This window comes from Symphalangus syndactylus, chromosome 13 (genome assembly GCF_028878055.3).
Source record: "Symphalangus syndactylus isolate Jambi chromosome 13, NHGRI_mSymSyn1-v2.1_pri, whole genome shotgun sequence".
Taxonomy (NCBI): Eukaryota; Metazoa; Chordata; class Mammalia; order Primates; family Hylobatidae; genus Symphalangus; species Symphalangus syndactylus.
The window spans coordinates 108776252-108792691 of record NC_072435.2 but is presented as its reverse complement, the minus strand read 5'-3'; the positions used below and the strand labels follow the sequence as shown (position 1 = coordinate 108792691).

Genomic DNA, 16440 nt, shown 5'->3' with positions numbered 1-16440 from the left:
TGTGTGACCCCAGGCAATTCACTTAACCACTCCGGGCCTCTGTACTGTGAATGGGGTTGATGTTTTGGGTCTTCCTGATTCTTGGGGCTGGAAGAATCATGACCCCCACCTTGGGTGAGTGGGGTGAGCTGGGTCCACCTCCCTAAATCCCAGCAAACACTTCCTCCTGTCCTTCCAGTGGACCCCAACACCCTCTTCCGTTCTAACTCCCTGGCATCCAAGTCGATGGAACAATTTATGAAGGTGAGTAGGTGAAGGCCTGGGGGACCGGGCGCAGCTTCCTCAGGTACCTCCTTCCCAGTGCCTACTTGGCTCCCTCACTTGGCTGGCTTCAGATGGCACTGAGTGGCCGAGCTGCAGTGCTGGTGGCTGGTGCCCGGCCTTGCCCTGAGTTGCAACCGGATGTGTCCCCCACCCCAGCCCTGGCCTCTCTCTGAACCTCTTCCTGCATGGTCCCCACTGCGCCCAGCTCATGGGCATGCCCCGGCCTCGCCCTCAGCCCCACCCCGTGTGATGCCCCCTGCCCCCAGCTCGTGGGCATGCCCTACCTGCATGAGGTCCTGAAGCCTGTGATTAGCCGCGTCTTTGAGGAGAAGAAGTACATGGAGCTGGATCCCTGCAAGATGGACCTGGGCCGCACCCGGTGAGCAAAGCCTGAGGACCCTGACCTTCCGACGGCCCCCTTTGGCTACCCGGAGCCTTGTCTGGGGGCTGGGTTCATGCTGACTGCCACCCATCCTGGGGCTACGGCTGCTCAGGAGCTCGGCGGCTGAGCTCAAAGCCTTACACACAAGCCCTTAACTCCTTAGGCTGTGTAGCATAGGGGTTATGGTCAGGACTCTGATGTTAATCTCCCTGGGATCAAATCTTAGCTCTGCCACTACTGGTGGACAAAATTGCCAAAACTTTCTGTTCCTCAGTGGTTAAGTTTTTTTTTTTTTTTTTTTTTTTGAGACAGGGTTTTACTCTGTCACCCAGGCTGGGGTGCAGTGGTGTGACCACGGCTCACTGCAGCGTCAACTTCCCGGGCTCAGGTAATTCTTCCACCTCAGCCTCCTGAGTAGCTGGGACTATAGGCGCACACCACCATGCCCAGCTAAGTTTTTGCATTTTTAGCAAAGACAGGGTTTTGCCACATTGCCCAGGCTGGTCTCGAACTCCTGGGCTCAAGCAATCCTCCTGCCTTGGTCTCCCGAAGTGCTGGGATTACAGGCGTGAACAACCGTGCCTGGCATAATCAGATTTTTTAAATTAAAAAAGCCAAAATACTGATCCAACGTTCTTCTACTTAATGCACACACTACTTCTAAAATGTCCCTTATCCAGCTGGTGAGAATATTATCACCTGAGACGTGGGGCTCATGACCTCTGCTCCGTTAACTGAGTCATGCATGTGCTCCACAAGCATTAGTGATCTTTATTACTGTGCTGCCGGGGGTCCCCGACATTAGTGATATTTACTGCTGTGCTGCTGGGGGTCCCCAACATTAGTGATCTTTATTACTGTGGTGTTGGCGGTCTCTGAGTGGGCCTGCCTGCAAGGGAGATGGTGGGGTGCTCAATGAGATTGGGAGGAAGCAGAGCAGTGGCTGGGGGTCATTCCACCCCTCCGTGGGCTCCTCCTCCTTTCTCTCCAGAACCTTCTCCTGTCTAACCTACAAGCCTGGAGCTGTGGAAAATGGTTGCTGGGGTATCCACTGGGGACCGTGGCAGAGACAGGAGAGGATCTTTCCTTGTGCTGTCCACACCTTCTGACTACCTTAGAGGCAGGCATCACGACCCCCTCTTACTGATGATGCAACTGAGCCTCAGAGAGGGAAGGTCACTTGCCTAAGGTCACACAGCCAGGAAGTTACAAAGCAAGGATTTGATCCCAGGCCCTAAGCAGAAGGGCACAGTCCATCTGTGAGACTCCAAGTTGAGGGCTTCTCCTAGCACACTTGATAACGATGGAGGAAACTCAGTGGGCACCCATGGGGACAGGGGCATCTAGGGACCTGGACAGGGCAGAGTGGCAGGCAGGCTGTGGAGCTGGCAGTCCTGAGTTCTATTCTCAGCTATGCCATCTCCCCAGTAACCTCTCTGAGCCTCAGTTTTCTTATCTGTTAAATGGGAGCAAGTAAGGCCACTTACCCCATCAAGTTGCTGTTAGGATTGAGAGAGATCATGGCAGAGGCAAGCCCAGGGCTCAGCACGTTGGGTCCAGGACACAGTGGGGCTGGGAACCCCTCCAGCTCTCAGTCTAGGCGTGGGCAAGACAGACCCTCAATCTGTAAAGAAAGAAAGGAACACAATAATTGCAGATGGAAAAGTGCTGTTCTTCATCCACAAAACAAAACAATGATTGAGTGCCAGGCTCTGGGCTGAACACTGAGGATACAGTAGGGAACAAATAGTCCCAAGTCCCTATTCTGGGGGGAGACAGATAATGAGCAACTGGAGGAAGAAGGTTTATTTATTTATTTTTTTTGAGATGGAGTCTCGCTCTGTCACCCAGGCTGGAGTGCAATGGCGTGATCTCGACTCACTGCAACCTCCACTTCCCAGGTTGAAGCGATTCTCCTGCCTCAGCCTACCGAGTAGCTGAGATTATAGGCGTGCACCACCACTCTGGGCTAATTTTTGTATTTTAGGTGGAGATGGAGTTTCACCATGTTGGCCAGGCTGGTCTTGAACTCCTGGTCTCAAGTGACCTGCCCCCTAGGCCTCCCAGAGTGCTGGGACTACAGGCATTACAGGCATGAGCCACCGTGCCTGATCGGAAAAAGGTTATTGAGTGGGACCACGGAATGGAAAAAACGAGGGAGGGGAGAGGCCTGCAGTCTTCCAGAGGGTGAGGACAGGGGCAACCTCACAGGGGAGGAGACATCTAAGCAAAGACTTGCAGGCGGTGAGGAAGGGAGTCTTGCGGAGATTTAACATTTAAGGGGAGAGTGTTCTGGGGACGGAGATGAGCCAGTGCAAAGGCTGCAAGATGGGAATGAGCTCGTCGTGTTTAAGCAACAGCAAGAAACCCGGTGGGAAGGGGCAGGAAGGAGGCTGCGGAGGTGGGGGGAAGAGGAGTCCTCTCTGAGCTCAGCGGGGCCGGGAGGGTTTGGGGCAGGCAGATGCTGTGCCCCGAGGCTGAGCTGCTCCGCCGGCCCCTCCAGGAGGATCTCTTTCAAAGGCGCACCCTCGGAGGAGCAGATGCGGGAGACCAGCCTGGGGCTGCTGACGGGCTACTTGGGGCCCATCGTGGACGCCATCGTGGGCTCCGTGGGGCGCTGCCCGCCCGCCATGCGCCTCGCCTTCAAGCAGCTGCACCGGCGCGTGGAGGAGCGCTTCCCCCAGGCAGAGCACCGGGTGCGCCGGGATGGGAGGCTGAGGCTGGGGACGGGCCAGAGCTTGTCCAGGGTCACTCGGAGGAGTCAGGACAGAGCTGGGACCAGAACCCAGGCTGCCAGCACTAGAGCATTCTGTCCTGGCAGAAGTGGGGACAGCGTTCTTGGCAGGGTCCGGGTCCCAAGAATGATAGTAATAATAAAAATAGGCCGGGCGCGTTGGCTCACGCCTGTAATCCCAGCACTTTGGGAGGCCGAGGAGGGTGGATCACTTTCAAGTGAAGTCAGGAGTTCGAGACCAGCCTGGCCAACATGATGAAACCCTGTCTCTACTAAAAATTCAAAAATTAGCTGGGCATGGTGGCTCACACCTGTAATCCCGTCTACTCCGGAGGCTGAGTCAGGAGAATCGCTTGAAGCCAGGAGACAGAGGTTGCAGTGAGCCGAGATTGCGCCACTGCACTCCAGACTGGGTGACAGAGATAGACTCTGTCTCAAAATAAATAAATAAATAAAATAAATAATAATAATAATGGCAGCTAACACTCTATGTAGCCTGACCATGGGCCAGATCTTGTTTTAGGTAATTTACGTATTTATTACCCCATCTAATCATAACATGCAGCCTGTGAGGTGGATACCAGGATTGTTCCCATTTTACGGAGGAGGAAACTGAGGCCCAGACAGCTTAAGTCACACGGGTAGAAAGGGGTGATATTGGGACTGGCACTCACCCAGGCAGGCTGACTCCCGAGTCTGTGCTCATAGCCAGCAAATAATAGAGTCTGGCACAAAGTTAGTGCTTCTTAAAATTCCAGATGTAAAACAGACAGAGAGAGAGAGGAAGTAAGAGAGAAGAACGCAGATCTGGCATACAGTAAGTGCTCAGAAACACCCAGAATAAAGTCTAAAAATAAATCCCCGCAGGTGTAGTCCTATACCAACATGGATAGAAAAGCTGAAAACTCAGATGCTGTGAGTTTCAGGCAGATGAGGCACAAGAACAAAGTAGGCAGCGCGTGGGGTGGTAGGGAGTCACGCAGACTGTGGCCAACTGAAGCCCCCAGAGCTTGTCTAAAGGGGGCAGCTCCAGGGGATCACTGCCATATAGGAATGGAAGCCCAGTACTGCCAGATGTTTAGAGATTCTGGATTTTATGTGAGGTTATTTATTTATTTATTTATTACTGACTTTTGAGACGGGGTCTTGCTCTGCTGCTCAGGCTGGAGTGCAGTGGCACAATCATAGCTCACTGCAGCCTCTATCCCAGGCTTGAGTGATCTTCCCACCTCAGCCTCCCGAGTTGCTGGGATTAGAGGGGTGCACCACCACACCCAGCTAATTATTTATTTTTGTAGAGACAGGGTCTCACTGTGTTGCCCAGGAAGGTCTTGAACTCCTGGCCTCAAGCAGTCCCCCTGCCTCAGCCTCCCAAAGTGCTGGGACTACAGGCGTGAACCACCGCGCCTGGCCTAGTCTCTTATTTTTAAAATGTCAGCATGAATTCACCTGAAAACCAAACACACAAAAACATTTTGGGTCAAGCATTACAAAACATTTGTGGTTGGAGTGGCCAGTTTGGGACCCCGTGGTTGAATGCTCAGCACACCTCCCGAGGTGGCTGTCATTGTCCTCACCTGCAGATAATATCAGGTGAGATTAACTCTTACATAGTGCTGATGTATCAGACCAGGGTTCACTTTACAGAAAGATCTAAGACCTGTTACGTGTTGGCAATGTCGTAACCCACTTCCTAGAGCCTCATTTGAGAGCTTTTGATTTATGCCACATCTCTCTCCACTTCTGTTTACAGATAGGGAAACTGAGGCCCAGAGAGGTAAAACACCTTGGCCAAGGGTTTTCTAGACTCCCAGCTGGGGTCTCTCCCCTCCTCCCCCTCCTCCCCAGCTGAGGAGTAAGCTCTGGGCCTTGACACTGGGATGTAGCTTGGCTTACACCTCACCTTGCTGGGCTGTCACCTGGGCTGCCAGCAGAGGTGTTAAGTGGGGCACAGCTGTGGCAGGGAACAGGGAGAAAAGGAAGGAGGCCAGCTCCCCAGACAGCCTAGACCTTGTGTGCTGAGCCAATATCAGTGACATCCAAGTGTCCTCTAGTTCTCAGCTCCCAAGGTGGGCCTGGAGCAGGGACTTTTTCAGGCCCGGGGAACCCAGGGAAGCCCCTTTCTCTGCTGCACTGACGCCGATTCTTCACCCTCAAAAAGGAGGGAACAAATGAGCTGATGTGAAGACTAAAATTACCCTGGACTACAGATGGCGGTGGGGTAGTGGTGGCCTTGGGGACAGTCCAGGCTCCAGATGGAGGGGAAGATGCTCCCTCTGGGCAGTTTCAGGTACCTGGCTCCTGCAGGGCTCACTGTCAAGGCCAAGATTCCCCAGGAAGGTGGCACACGCCCCGGGGAGGGCATGTTTCATGTGTGACTACAACCTCTGAATAAACACAGGCGCAGACTCTTAGGCTAAATATAGCCTGGCAAGTGTGAGAGGTGGGTGGGGAGCTGGTTTGGGGGGAGCAAGATGCACCCAGGATGGAGGGGCACCCTTCCCTGAGTCACCTCTGCTGGTGCTGGGGAACTAGCCTTACCTTTAGATGGGCCAGGCCCCGGATTCACATGGAGGGGAACCATACTCTACAGTTTGCGGAGGGCAGAGGTGCACACAGGATGGACTCTGGAGCCCATTAGACTGGGTTCACTACTGAGCCTCAGTTTCCTCATCTGAAAAAATGGGATAATAGCACTTACCTACCCACATGGGGTTGTTTGAGGACTAAATGTGATAATTCAGGCTTGGTTTCTAATACTTAGTGAGGGCTCCTTGGTAGCTGGTGTTGAATGGCAGGAGAGTGTGGTGAAGAACAGAGAGTTCAAATCCTTGACTGGGCGAGGTGGCTCATGCCTGTAATCCTAGGACTTTGGGAGGCCGAGGTGGGTGGATCACTTGAGGTTAGGAGTTCAAGACCAGCCTGGCCAACATGGTAAAACCCCATCTCTACTAAAAAAAAAAAACAACAACAAAAAACTGGCCAGGTGTGGTGGCATATGCCTGTAATCCCAGCTACTTGGGAGGCTGAGGCACTAGAATCACTTGAAACTGGGAGGTGGAGGTTGCAGTAAGCAGAGATTGTGCCACACACTCCAGCCTGAGCAACAGAGCAAGACTCTGCCTCAAAAAAAGAAAGAAAGAAAAAATAAATAATCAAATTCTGCCTGAGTCCAACTCCTGGCTCTGCCGCTTATGGCTGTGCAGCCTTAGGCAAGGGACTTTCCCTCGCTGGGCCTCAGTTGCCTCCTTTGTAAAATGGAGATATGATCCTTCCTGGGGTGAGTATTAAATAAGCGAATGTATAGAGAGGTATCTGTCCTGCTGCTGTTATTATCATAAATCACAGGTCTGGGTTTGAATCCTGATTTTGCCACTCATTAGCTGTGTGACCCTGGGCAAATCACTTGATGTCTCTGAGCTTCTGCTTCCTCATCTGTAAAATGGGAATCATGATGGTGCCTCCCTCTTAGGGCTGTGCTCTTGGCATAGTGCTTGGCACAAAGCCAACTCTGAGGACATTTGGCCAAATCTGCTTTTGCAGGATTGGTTTTGTTATTCCATTTTCCAGGTGGGAAAACTGAGGCCCAGAGAGGAAAAACTTCCTTGGCCAGCCAGTGTGGCTTCCTGGTCCATTCTCCATCCCACTTCTCTTTGCACCACGAATTTCTAGTCCTTGCTTCCTCAGTTTACACAGCTGGGAAGTGGGTTTGGGGGGCTCCTCTTACCTTCTGCTCCTCCCAGCAGGATGTGAAGTACCTGGCCATCAGCGGATTTCTCTTCTTGCGATTCTTCGCACCTGCTATCCTTACCCCAAAGCTGTTTGACCTTCGGGACCAACACGCGGACCCCCAGACTAGCCGCTCACTGCTGTTGCTTGCCAAGGTGCCAGCCATGGGTTTCCCCCATCCTGGGAACTCTTAGCCAGGGAAAAAAGCATGGTAGGAGCAGAACTGGGAGGCCAGACCCGCAGAAGACCCAAAGAACACCCGAAGAAACCCAAGTCTGAAACACCACCGTTAGCATTCCATCCCAAGGATGAAGGCAGTCATCATGCATTCCAATTTCCCCTTTGGGAATGAAAACCCAACCCTTCCAGAAGGAAAGTGGAAAACAGGCTAGCAGTCATTCACACCTTAGTATGAATTAGATCATCCTTTGCAAAGGGCAACAACTTGAGATTCTGCATGAGAGTATGCATGGTAGGACTGAGCAGTTCTTGGGGAGGGTCTGGGCTCGGGGGGAACAGAAGAAGGTCAGTGGGGGGGTGCAGATTCCAAAAAGAGGAAGGGGAAACAGATATCACCTAAGGAAGGTGTTGAGTCTTCTTATTGATTTATTTTTTTCCTTGAGACGAGTCTCGCTCTGTCACCCAGGCTGGAGTGCAGTGGCACGATCTTGGCTTACTGCAACCTCTGCCTCCTTGGTTCAAGCGATCTTCCCACCTCAGCTTCTGGAGTAGCTGGATTTACAGGCGTGAGCCACCATGACTGGCTAATTTTTGCATTTTTAGTAGAGATGGGGTATCACCATGTTGGCCAGGCTGGTCACAAACTCCTGACCTCAAGTGATCTGCTTACTTCGGCCTCCCAAAGTGCTGGGATTACAGGCGTGAGCCACTGTGCCCGGCAATATGAGTCTTCTTTTATTGAGCACTGATTTGGGAGCCAGGAGGGGCCCTCCCCTCTGCTGTGACCTTGGCCCCGGCATCCCTCGCTTCTTTGCTCCAGGCTGTGCAGAGCATCGGAAACCTGGGCCAGCAGCTGGGCCAAGGCAAGGAACTGTGGATGGCCCCACTGCACCCCTTCTTGCTGCAGAGCGTCTCACGTGTGAGAGACTTCCTGGACCGGCTGGTGGATGTGGATGGGGATGAAGGTGAGTTCCTGTGGTCCTGCCACATCTGGCTTCTCAACCCAATTGAGGCACCACTCAGGGACTTCCCCTTTCCCCCACCAGCTCCTCAGCACTGAGAATGTGAATCTGTGGGTCAGTCAACTAACATTTCCTGACACTTACTGTGCTAGGCCCCAGAGATGAACAGAGCTCAGGTGCTGTCCTCCAGGCCCATCCCCAGCCAATGTCGGGATGTGGCTGTGGATGGGATTGTGGCATGGTGTGCATGCAATTGACAAACATCTGTTAAGCGCTTACTAAATAATAGGCACAGTTCTAGGTGCCGGGGATGCAGCAGTGAACAAGACAGAGAAAATCTGATCTCACAGAGGTTTTATTTTGTTGGGGACCACAGGCCATTAGCAAGATAAATAAGCAAGTTATGTGGTATGTTAGAGAGCTGTAAGTGCTAAGAAGGAAAAAAAAAAAAGGAGGAAAGAACAGAGACCTGAAAGGGAAAAGGTAGAGAGCCGTGAGGATCCTGGGGAAGAGTGTGCCAGGCAGGGCACAGCATGTGCAAGGGCCCTGAGGTAGGACAGAGAGCAGCACTGAGGACACCTGTGAAGGAGAGTGAACTGGGGGCAGCGGGGAGGCAGAGAGGCAAGGCCAGAGAGGTGAGGGGGCCAGATCATGTGGGGCCTCATAGGCCTTGGGAAGAATTTTGGCTTTGACTTGGAGTGAAACAGAATCACAGGATGATTTGTAGCAGGAAAGTTGTGGTTGAGTCCGTACCATAATGTGGGGCTCAGGTCATAACCTAGTTGGATCCCAGTCCCATTGGAGCAACCTGTCAGAACGTAGAGCCTGGTTGTGGCATGGTGGGGTCCTTATGGTGCAGGGGTGGGGCGGTGGGGCTGTGTCCTGGCTCCCTGAGTGTGGTTAAATGCAGGACATTGCCTAGATGGGACCCCATAGGGCGTGGCTGCCCCTGCTGGCTGCCTGCATACTGTCTGCAGATTTCTCTGGTTGGAGAGAGGTCTTCAAGGGCTACTCTGCCCGCCCCCTCCTCCCGGCCTCCATGATTGCATCCCCTATTGAGGGAGTGGAGTCTGAAGTTATCGCGCTCGTCCTCCTGCCTCTAGGGGAGCAGAGAACCATGCCCGTCCACTGAGGTCCTCCCTGGGCATGCTAGTGGAGCAAGGTGAGCCTGGATAGGGAGGGCTCACTGTCCACCGTCTCTCTTCTCCCATTTCCCAGAAGCTGGTGTCCCAGCCAGGGCCCTGTTCCCGCCCTCGGCCATTGTTCGAGAAGGCTATCTGCTGAAGCGCAAGGAGGAGCCTGCCGGCCTGGCCACGCGCTTTGCCTTCAAGAAGCGCTACGTCTGGCTCAGCGGAGAGACCCTCTCCTTCTCCAAGAGTCCTGAGTGGCAGGTGGGGTTCCAGTACACTATGGAGGGCTTTCCGAGGGTGGCCTTTTTCAGGGTTCTGCCTCTTTGTACCCGGGGGAAACTGAGGCCCACAGTGGGGCAAGGCCTCAAGGTGCCATAGCAACATAACAATGACAAACTCTCAGGACAGGCTCTGCTCACAAGTTCAGGCCAATGTGGGCACAGGACATGGACAGGCACCATCACACATCCTTCAGAATGTGCACATGCGGTGGCGGGGATATGCCTCCCAGATGTGGATGCACACAGGACAGGGACGATGCTGAACCGCTCTCCAATGCTCCCACCCGGATCTAGAGCGCATGCTAGACAGACTCATAAAATTGAATGTGTTCACTAGGAACGTGTGCAGATGTTCAGGCACATCCATCCAAGCATTCATTCACTCGTTCATTCATTCAGCAAACATTTATTGAGTGCCTATTATGTGCCAGTGTCCTAGGCACTGGAGATACAGAAGCCAACAAGACAGGTGAAAATCCTGCCCTTGTGCGGCTGGCGTTCGTGACTAGAATGCCCCGAGACACGTGCTGGAATCTCCTGAATGGGGAGCTGTGTGCACACCAGTAGATGATGAGGGCTAACGCTGGGAGGGGAGCCCACGCTTACTGTTTCTATTTTATCAGAAGAATGGAGATTCTAGGGGTCAATTCTCTGGGTTCCAATTTTGGGTCCACCCGATGAGTGACCTTGGAAGGGTCATCTATCCTCTTGCACCTCAGTTTTCTCATCTGCAAGTTGGAGAGAATAACAGAACCAACCCCAGAAGTTTGTTGTGATAATTAAATAAGTTGATCAATGTAAAATGCTTGGAATTGCGTCCCAAGTACCATAGAAGTGGTAGCTATTATTAACAAGGAAATGGATGCCCAGAGAAGTTGTCACTTAGAGAGGTGGCTGGGCACGGTGGCTCACGCCTGTAATCCCAGCACTTTGGGAGGCCGAGGTGGGCAGATCACTTGAGGCCAGGAGTTCAAGACCAGCCTGGCCAACATGGTGAAACCCCGTCTCTACTAAAAATACAAAAATTAGCCGGGCATGGTGGTGCATGCCTGTAATCCCAGCTACTTGGGAGGCTGAGGCAGGAGAATCGCTTGAACCTGGGAGGCAGAGGTAGCAGTGAGGCCAGATCATGCAACTGCACTCCAGCCTGGGCAGCAGAGCGAGACTGTTAAAAAAAATAAATAAATAAAATTTTTTTAAAAAAATAAAAGAGGATAGGGCAGGACTCATGGAACAGCTCACATGGATGGACAGACGAGCACACAGAGCACAGACTTACAGGGTTGAATGTCCCGCCTCTGGGAACTGACTCCACCTGCTGCACACAACCAGACGGAAGCTGTCCCCACCCCAGCCCTAGCCCCCAGCCCATCTTGCAGCGACAATCCTCTTCCCCAGATGCGCCACTCCATCCCCGTGTCGCACATCCGCGCTGTGGAGCGCGTAGACGAGGGCGCCTTCCAACTGCCCCACGTGATGCAGGTGGTGACGCAGGACGGCACGGGGGCACTGCACACCACCTACCTCCAGTGCAAGGTGAGACCCCGCCGCGATGGGGAGCGGGGGGCATCCCTCTGTTCCCACCCGCCCCCTGATCGCCTCCCACTCGCTGCAGAATGTGAATGAGCTCAACCAGTGGCTCTCGGCCTTGCGCAAGGCCAGCGCCCCCAACCCGGACAAGCTGGCCGCCTGCCACCCCGGTGCCTTCCGCAGCGCGCGCTGGACCTGCTGCCTCCAGGCTGAGCGCTCAGGTGAGGGGGCAGGGCGGACTGCAGACTCCGCCCTCCCCACCCGTCAATCAGCGGGTGTCCCACTTCCGCCTGGGCTGGCTGTGCAACCTTGGGCAAGTTACTCAACCTCTCTATGCCTCAGTCTCCTCAACTGTGAAATGAGGTGGATAACAGTGCCTATCTCATGGAGATAATTAAATGACTTGATTTACACAAAGAGCATAGGACGCTGCTTGGCGCATGAGACGTGCTATTTCTAAAGTACTCACTAGGTGTCAGCTTCCAGTAGTGCCCAAACATCATGAGCTTGTTCTCAAGAAAGATGAGTGCATAACCCAATAATTTTTTTTTTTTTTTTTGAGACAGAGTCTCACTCTATTGCCCAGGCTGGAGTGCAGTGGCACAATCTCAGCTCACTGCAACCTCTGCCTCCCGGGTTCAAGCAATTCTCCTGCCTCAGCCTCCTGAGTAGCTGGGTTTATAGGTGCGTGCCACTGCACCCAGCTAATTTTTGTATTTTTAGTAGGGATGGGGTTTCACCATATTGGCCAGGCTGGTCTCGAACTCCTGACCTCAGGTGATAAGCCGGCCTCGGCCTCCCAAAGTGTTGGGATTACAGACGTGAGCCACCGTGCCTGGGCTTTTGTTAATACGATGTTATAAGTGCCAAAGTGAGGCTTTTGAGATTCCAGTGGATGCCTCTGACCCAGCCTCAGGATGGGGACTCAAGGAGGGCTTCCTGGAGGAGGTGCTGCTTAAATGTGGCCTGAGTAGAGCAGAAGTTAAGCAATGACTTTGGAGACAGAACTGGGAGCTGGGGGTAAGGAAGTGTTGCAGGTGTCATGAGCAAAGGCCTAGAGGTTGGGACAAGGTAGGCTGACGGATGGAAAAGGGTCTGTGTGACTGGAGCCTAGAATGAGGGAGGAGTACTGGGAGAGGCGAGGCTACTGCTAGAGTCTGGGGAGCAGAAGTGGGGCTGGATGGGAGTGGAGGATGTAAGACTCAAAGGAAGTAGTGGGGTTTTTTGTATTTGGTTTTGAGACAGAGTCTCTCTCTGTTGCCCAGGCTGGAGTGCAGTGGTGCAATCACGGCTCCCTGCAGCCTCAAACTCCTGGGCTCAAGCAGTCCTCTCACCTCAGCCTCCCAAGTAGCTGGGATCACAGACATGTGCCACCATGTGAGGCTAATTTATTTATTTATTTATTTTGAGACAGAATCTCACCCTTTTGCCCAATCTGGAATGCAGTGGTGCAATCTTAGCTTACTGCAATCTGTGCCTCCCAGGTTCAAGCGATTCTCCTGCCTCAGCCTCCCAAGTAGCTGAGATTACAGGCATGAGCCACCACGCCCAGCTAATTTTTGTATTTTTAGTAGAGATGGGGTTTCACCACGTTGGCCAGGCTGGTCTGAAACTCCTGACCTCAGGTGATCCACCCACCTTGGCCTCCCAAAGTTCTGGGATTACAGGCGTGAACCACCGCTCCAAACCCAAGGGTAATTTTTAAATTATTTGTAGAGACGAGGTCTCACTATGTTGCCCAGGCTGGTCTCAAACTCTTGGGCTCAAGTAATCCTCCCATCTCAGCCTCCAAAAGTGCTGAGATTACAGGCATGAGCCACCGCGTATGGCCTAGAAGTAGTAGGTTTGAGGAGGGATTTTAGAGAAAGACAGAGCACGGCTTGGTGACTGCTTGGCTGTGGAGGCTTCTGGAAGGGGAGGGGGAGTTACTGATGAATGAAGCTGTGTCCCCTCAGCCGCCGGCTGCAGCCGTACACACTCGGCTGTCACCCTGGGGGACTGGAGTGACCCACTGGATCCTGATGCTGAGGCCCAGACGGTGTATCGGCAGCTGCTCCTGGGGCGGGACCAGCTCAGGTGGGTGCCCCCCTCATCCCACTTCACCTCCTATGACCAGCCAGGCCAGCCCCCCACCGTGGCCTTGCTGTGTTCATTTATTCATTCTTTCCGTGTGCGTTGGTGGATCTTCCCCGGGGGCCTGGCCCAGGGTGGGGACTGGGTGTCTACACAGTCAGGGCTTGAGAAGCATCCTCAGTGGGAGGGGTCCCTTATGCAGACCTGGGTCTTGGGATCTTTTAATACCTGGGGCTCCAGAGACCCTGGCACAATTCACATAAAATCCTGGCCCCCTGCGCTTGCTAAATGACCTTGGATAGATCTCTTCCCCTTCCTGGCATGAGGATCACTATCACTGTTATTTGGTGACAGAGATTTGTCCCAACTCATTATAGAGTGGGTTCTGAAGCTGACCTGTCTGGGTTCAAATCCTGACCTAGCCACTTACTAGCTGTGTGATCTCTTTTCAAAAAAATTTATTTATTTATTTATTTAGACAGAGTCTCGTGCTGTTGCCCAGGCTGGAGTGCAGTGGCATGATCTTGGCTCACTGCAACCTCCGCCTCCCAGGTTCAAGCGATTCTCCTGCTTCAGCCTCCCATGTAGCCAGGATTACAGGCACTTGCCACCACACCTGACTAGTTTTTGTATTTTTAGTAGAGACGGGGTTTCACCATGTTGGCCAGGCTAGTCTTGAGTTCCTGACTTCGAGTGATCCACCTGTCTCGCCTTTGCCCTCCCAAAGTGCAGGGATTACAGGCATGAGCCACTGCACCCAACCACGCTGTGTGATCTTAAGCAAGTTGCTTAACTTCTCTGTACTTCAGTTTCCTCATCTGGAAAAGGGGGATAATAATGGTGGCGACCTCGTGGGTTGTCCTGAGGATCAAATGAGCTAATACAGGTAGAGTGCTTTGTAGGTGCCTGGCCAGATAGTTAGCTTTCAATAAGTGATAATGATGATGCTGCTGATGCTGTGTGACCTTAGGCAAGTTACCTAACCTCTCTGTGTCTCACCGATCATCTGTATAATGGAGCTAATAGTAAACACCTACCTCATATGAGTTTGTCATGATAATTAAATGAGTTAATACATGTAAAAGGTTTAGAATAGTATCTGGCACTCTAGAAATGTTTGCTGTGTAGATGATGATGATGATGATGATGATGGTAGATGGTGATGGTGATGATTCAGGAAAACTAATTTCTCAGAGAGTTTCTGGGGTAGGAAGCAGGAATGGGAATCAGGGACCAGACTTGTCTTTCTCCCTCTCACCTTCCAGGCTGAAATTACTGGAGGATTCTAACATGGATACAGCTCTGGAGGCAGACACAGGTAAGGGCTCCTGTACCACAAAAGGTAAAGGCTGGGCACAGTGGCTCATACCTGTAATCCCAGCACTTTGGGAGGCCGAGGTGGGTGGATCACTTGAGGTCAGGAGTTTGAGATCAGCTTGGCCAACATGGTGAAACCCTTTCTCTACTAAAAATTTAAAAATTAGCTGGGCGTGCTGGTGCACACCTGTGATCCCAGCTACTGGGGAGGCTGAGGCATGAGAATTGCTTGAACCCAGGAGGCGGAGGTTGCAATGAGCTGAGATCATGCTACTGCACTGCACCCTGGGCAACACAGCAAGACTCTGCTCCCCCGCCCCCCCCCAAAAAAAGAAGCTAAGGGGTTAAGGAGGTCCCTTTTTCTTCGCAGGCACTTCCCCACTATCTCCTGTGTCCTCCTGTTTCCAGTCCATTATCAGGCCACAGGGCTGTGTTTGGGGACTCTCAAGGATTTTAGGGTTCTCAGGGCACAAGGCACATCTTCAGCGTGAGAAACCATCGGGTCCGGGTTACAGCAGCCTGCCCTGGACTGGCTAAGACCCTGTGGCCTCTTGTCTCCCTCCTAGGGGCCTGTCCTGAGGTCCTGGCCCGGCAAAGAGCAGCAGCTGCCCGCCTGCTGGAGGTGCTCGCAGACCTGGATCGTGCCCACGAAGAGTTCCAGCAGCAAGAGCGAGGGAAGGCGGCCCTGGGCCCTCTTGGCCCCTAAGGAAATGCCAGAGCTAGCCCGGAAGGAGGAGCAAGGAGCCGGGGGGGGACCCTCCTCAGCGCATCCTGCTCCAGGAGTCTCCTGTCTCCTTGTACCTCTTTGATTCTGTGGTTTGGAGGCTCCCAGAGACGTGCCTAGTCCTGTGTGCCTTGAGTCCAGAACTCAGGGCATGGAAGCCCTTTGGCAGGGGCCAGCCTTGCACTGAGTGAAACTCGCTCTCTGGGTTGATTCAGACTGGAGTGGATAGGATAAGGAACCTGACTTATTTGACTGAGACTGGGGTCTCTGCTTCACCAAACTGGCCTCTATCCATACCAAGGAAGCCAGCCTGGCCCTGAGCTGCTGGATACAGCTGGACCTGAATTCCTGATGCCTATGTGAAGTTGTTGCCCCAGATAGGCACTAAATGGGCTCACCCCTTCCTGTTTTCATGTCTGCTAATCCCTATAACCTCACTGATTCTTCTGTACCCTGCCCTTGGCCTAGGACCCCAACCATAAGCTTCCAGAATCAGGTACCCTCAGGAAGAACCAAGGCTGGGTGGGGGTCTAGTGTGCCAAACTCAGACCCTTGGAGCCTGGGAGACCTTGGGCCAGGCTCTTTATCTCTCTTTGGTTCTCAGATTACCGTGTATAAAAAGAGGAGGGAAAGTCTAGATGTGTGGTTTTCAAACTGGATTCCAATAAGGTAGTTCAAGAACCAGGGAGGAGTTTCTCTGACTGTGGGCCAAAGACCACCCGCTGGAATGTCTGCTAGAAATGCAGATTTCTGAGGCCCAGCCAGCTACTGACTCAGAATCTGAGGGTATATGAGGGCAAGAATCAGGGTTATTTAACAGATTCCGTAGGTCATTTGGATGAGTATCAGCTTTGAGGACCACAGGCCTGGGGAATGGGCAATTTTATTTTATTTTGTTGTTAGAGTTGGGGGTCTCACTCTGTTGCCCAGGCTGCAGTACGGTGGTATGATCATAGGTCAATGCAGCCTCAAACTTCTGGGCTTCAGTGATCCTCCCACGTTAGCCTCCAGAGCAGCTGCAACTACAGGTGCAAGCCATCACGCCTGGCTAATTTTTAAATTTTTGTAGAGATGGGGGGTCTCGCTATGTTGCCCAGGCTGGTCTCAAGCTCCTGACGTCAAATGAGCCTCCCA

General features: G+C 52.8%; 1 protein-coding gene across 9 annotated transcripts in view; it reads left to right on the top strand.

Annotated features, from left to right (window-relative positions):
• The window catches only part of RASAL1 (RAS protein activator like 1), a 36361-nt gene extending 20646 nt beyond the window's left edge, over positions 1–15715 (top strand). For 3 of the 9 annotated variants that reach the window (XM_055238303.2, XM_055238310.2, XM_055238309.2), the window contains 11 exons: positions 179–243; positions 531–643; positions 3150–3342; positions 7127–7264; positions 8110–8254; positions 9470–9642; positions 11061–11198; positions 11278–11413; positions 13148–13268; positions 14531–14583; positions 15149–15715. In XM_055238303.2, coding sequence (XP_055094278.1) covers positions 179–243; positions 531–643; positions 3150–3342; positions 7127–7264; positions 8110–8254; positions 9470–9642; positions 11061–11198; positions 11278–11413; positions 13148–13268; positions 14531–14583; positions 15149–15288 — 1415 coding nt within the window. In that variant the 3' untranslated portion in view covers positions 15289–15715. Of the gene's footprint in view, positions 1–178; positions 244–530; positions 644–3149; positions 3343–7123; positions 7265–8109; positions 8255–9469; positions 9643–11060; positions 11199–11277; positions 11414–13147; positions 13269–14530; positions 14585–15148 lie in introns of those variants that run through there. The other 6 variants (XM_055238308.2, XM_055238301.2, XM_055238306.2 and 3 more) reach the window with 5 other exon arrangements.
• The last annotated feature ends 725 nt before the right edge of the window (positions 15716–16440 follow it).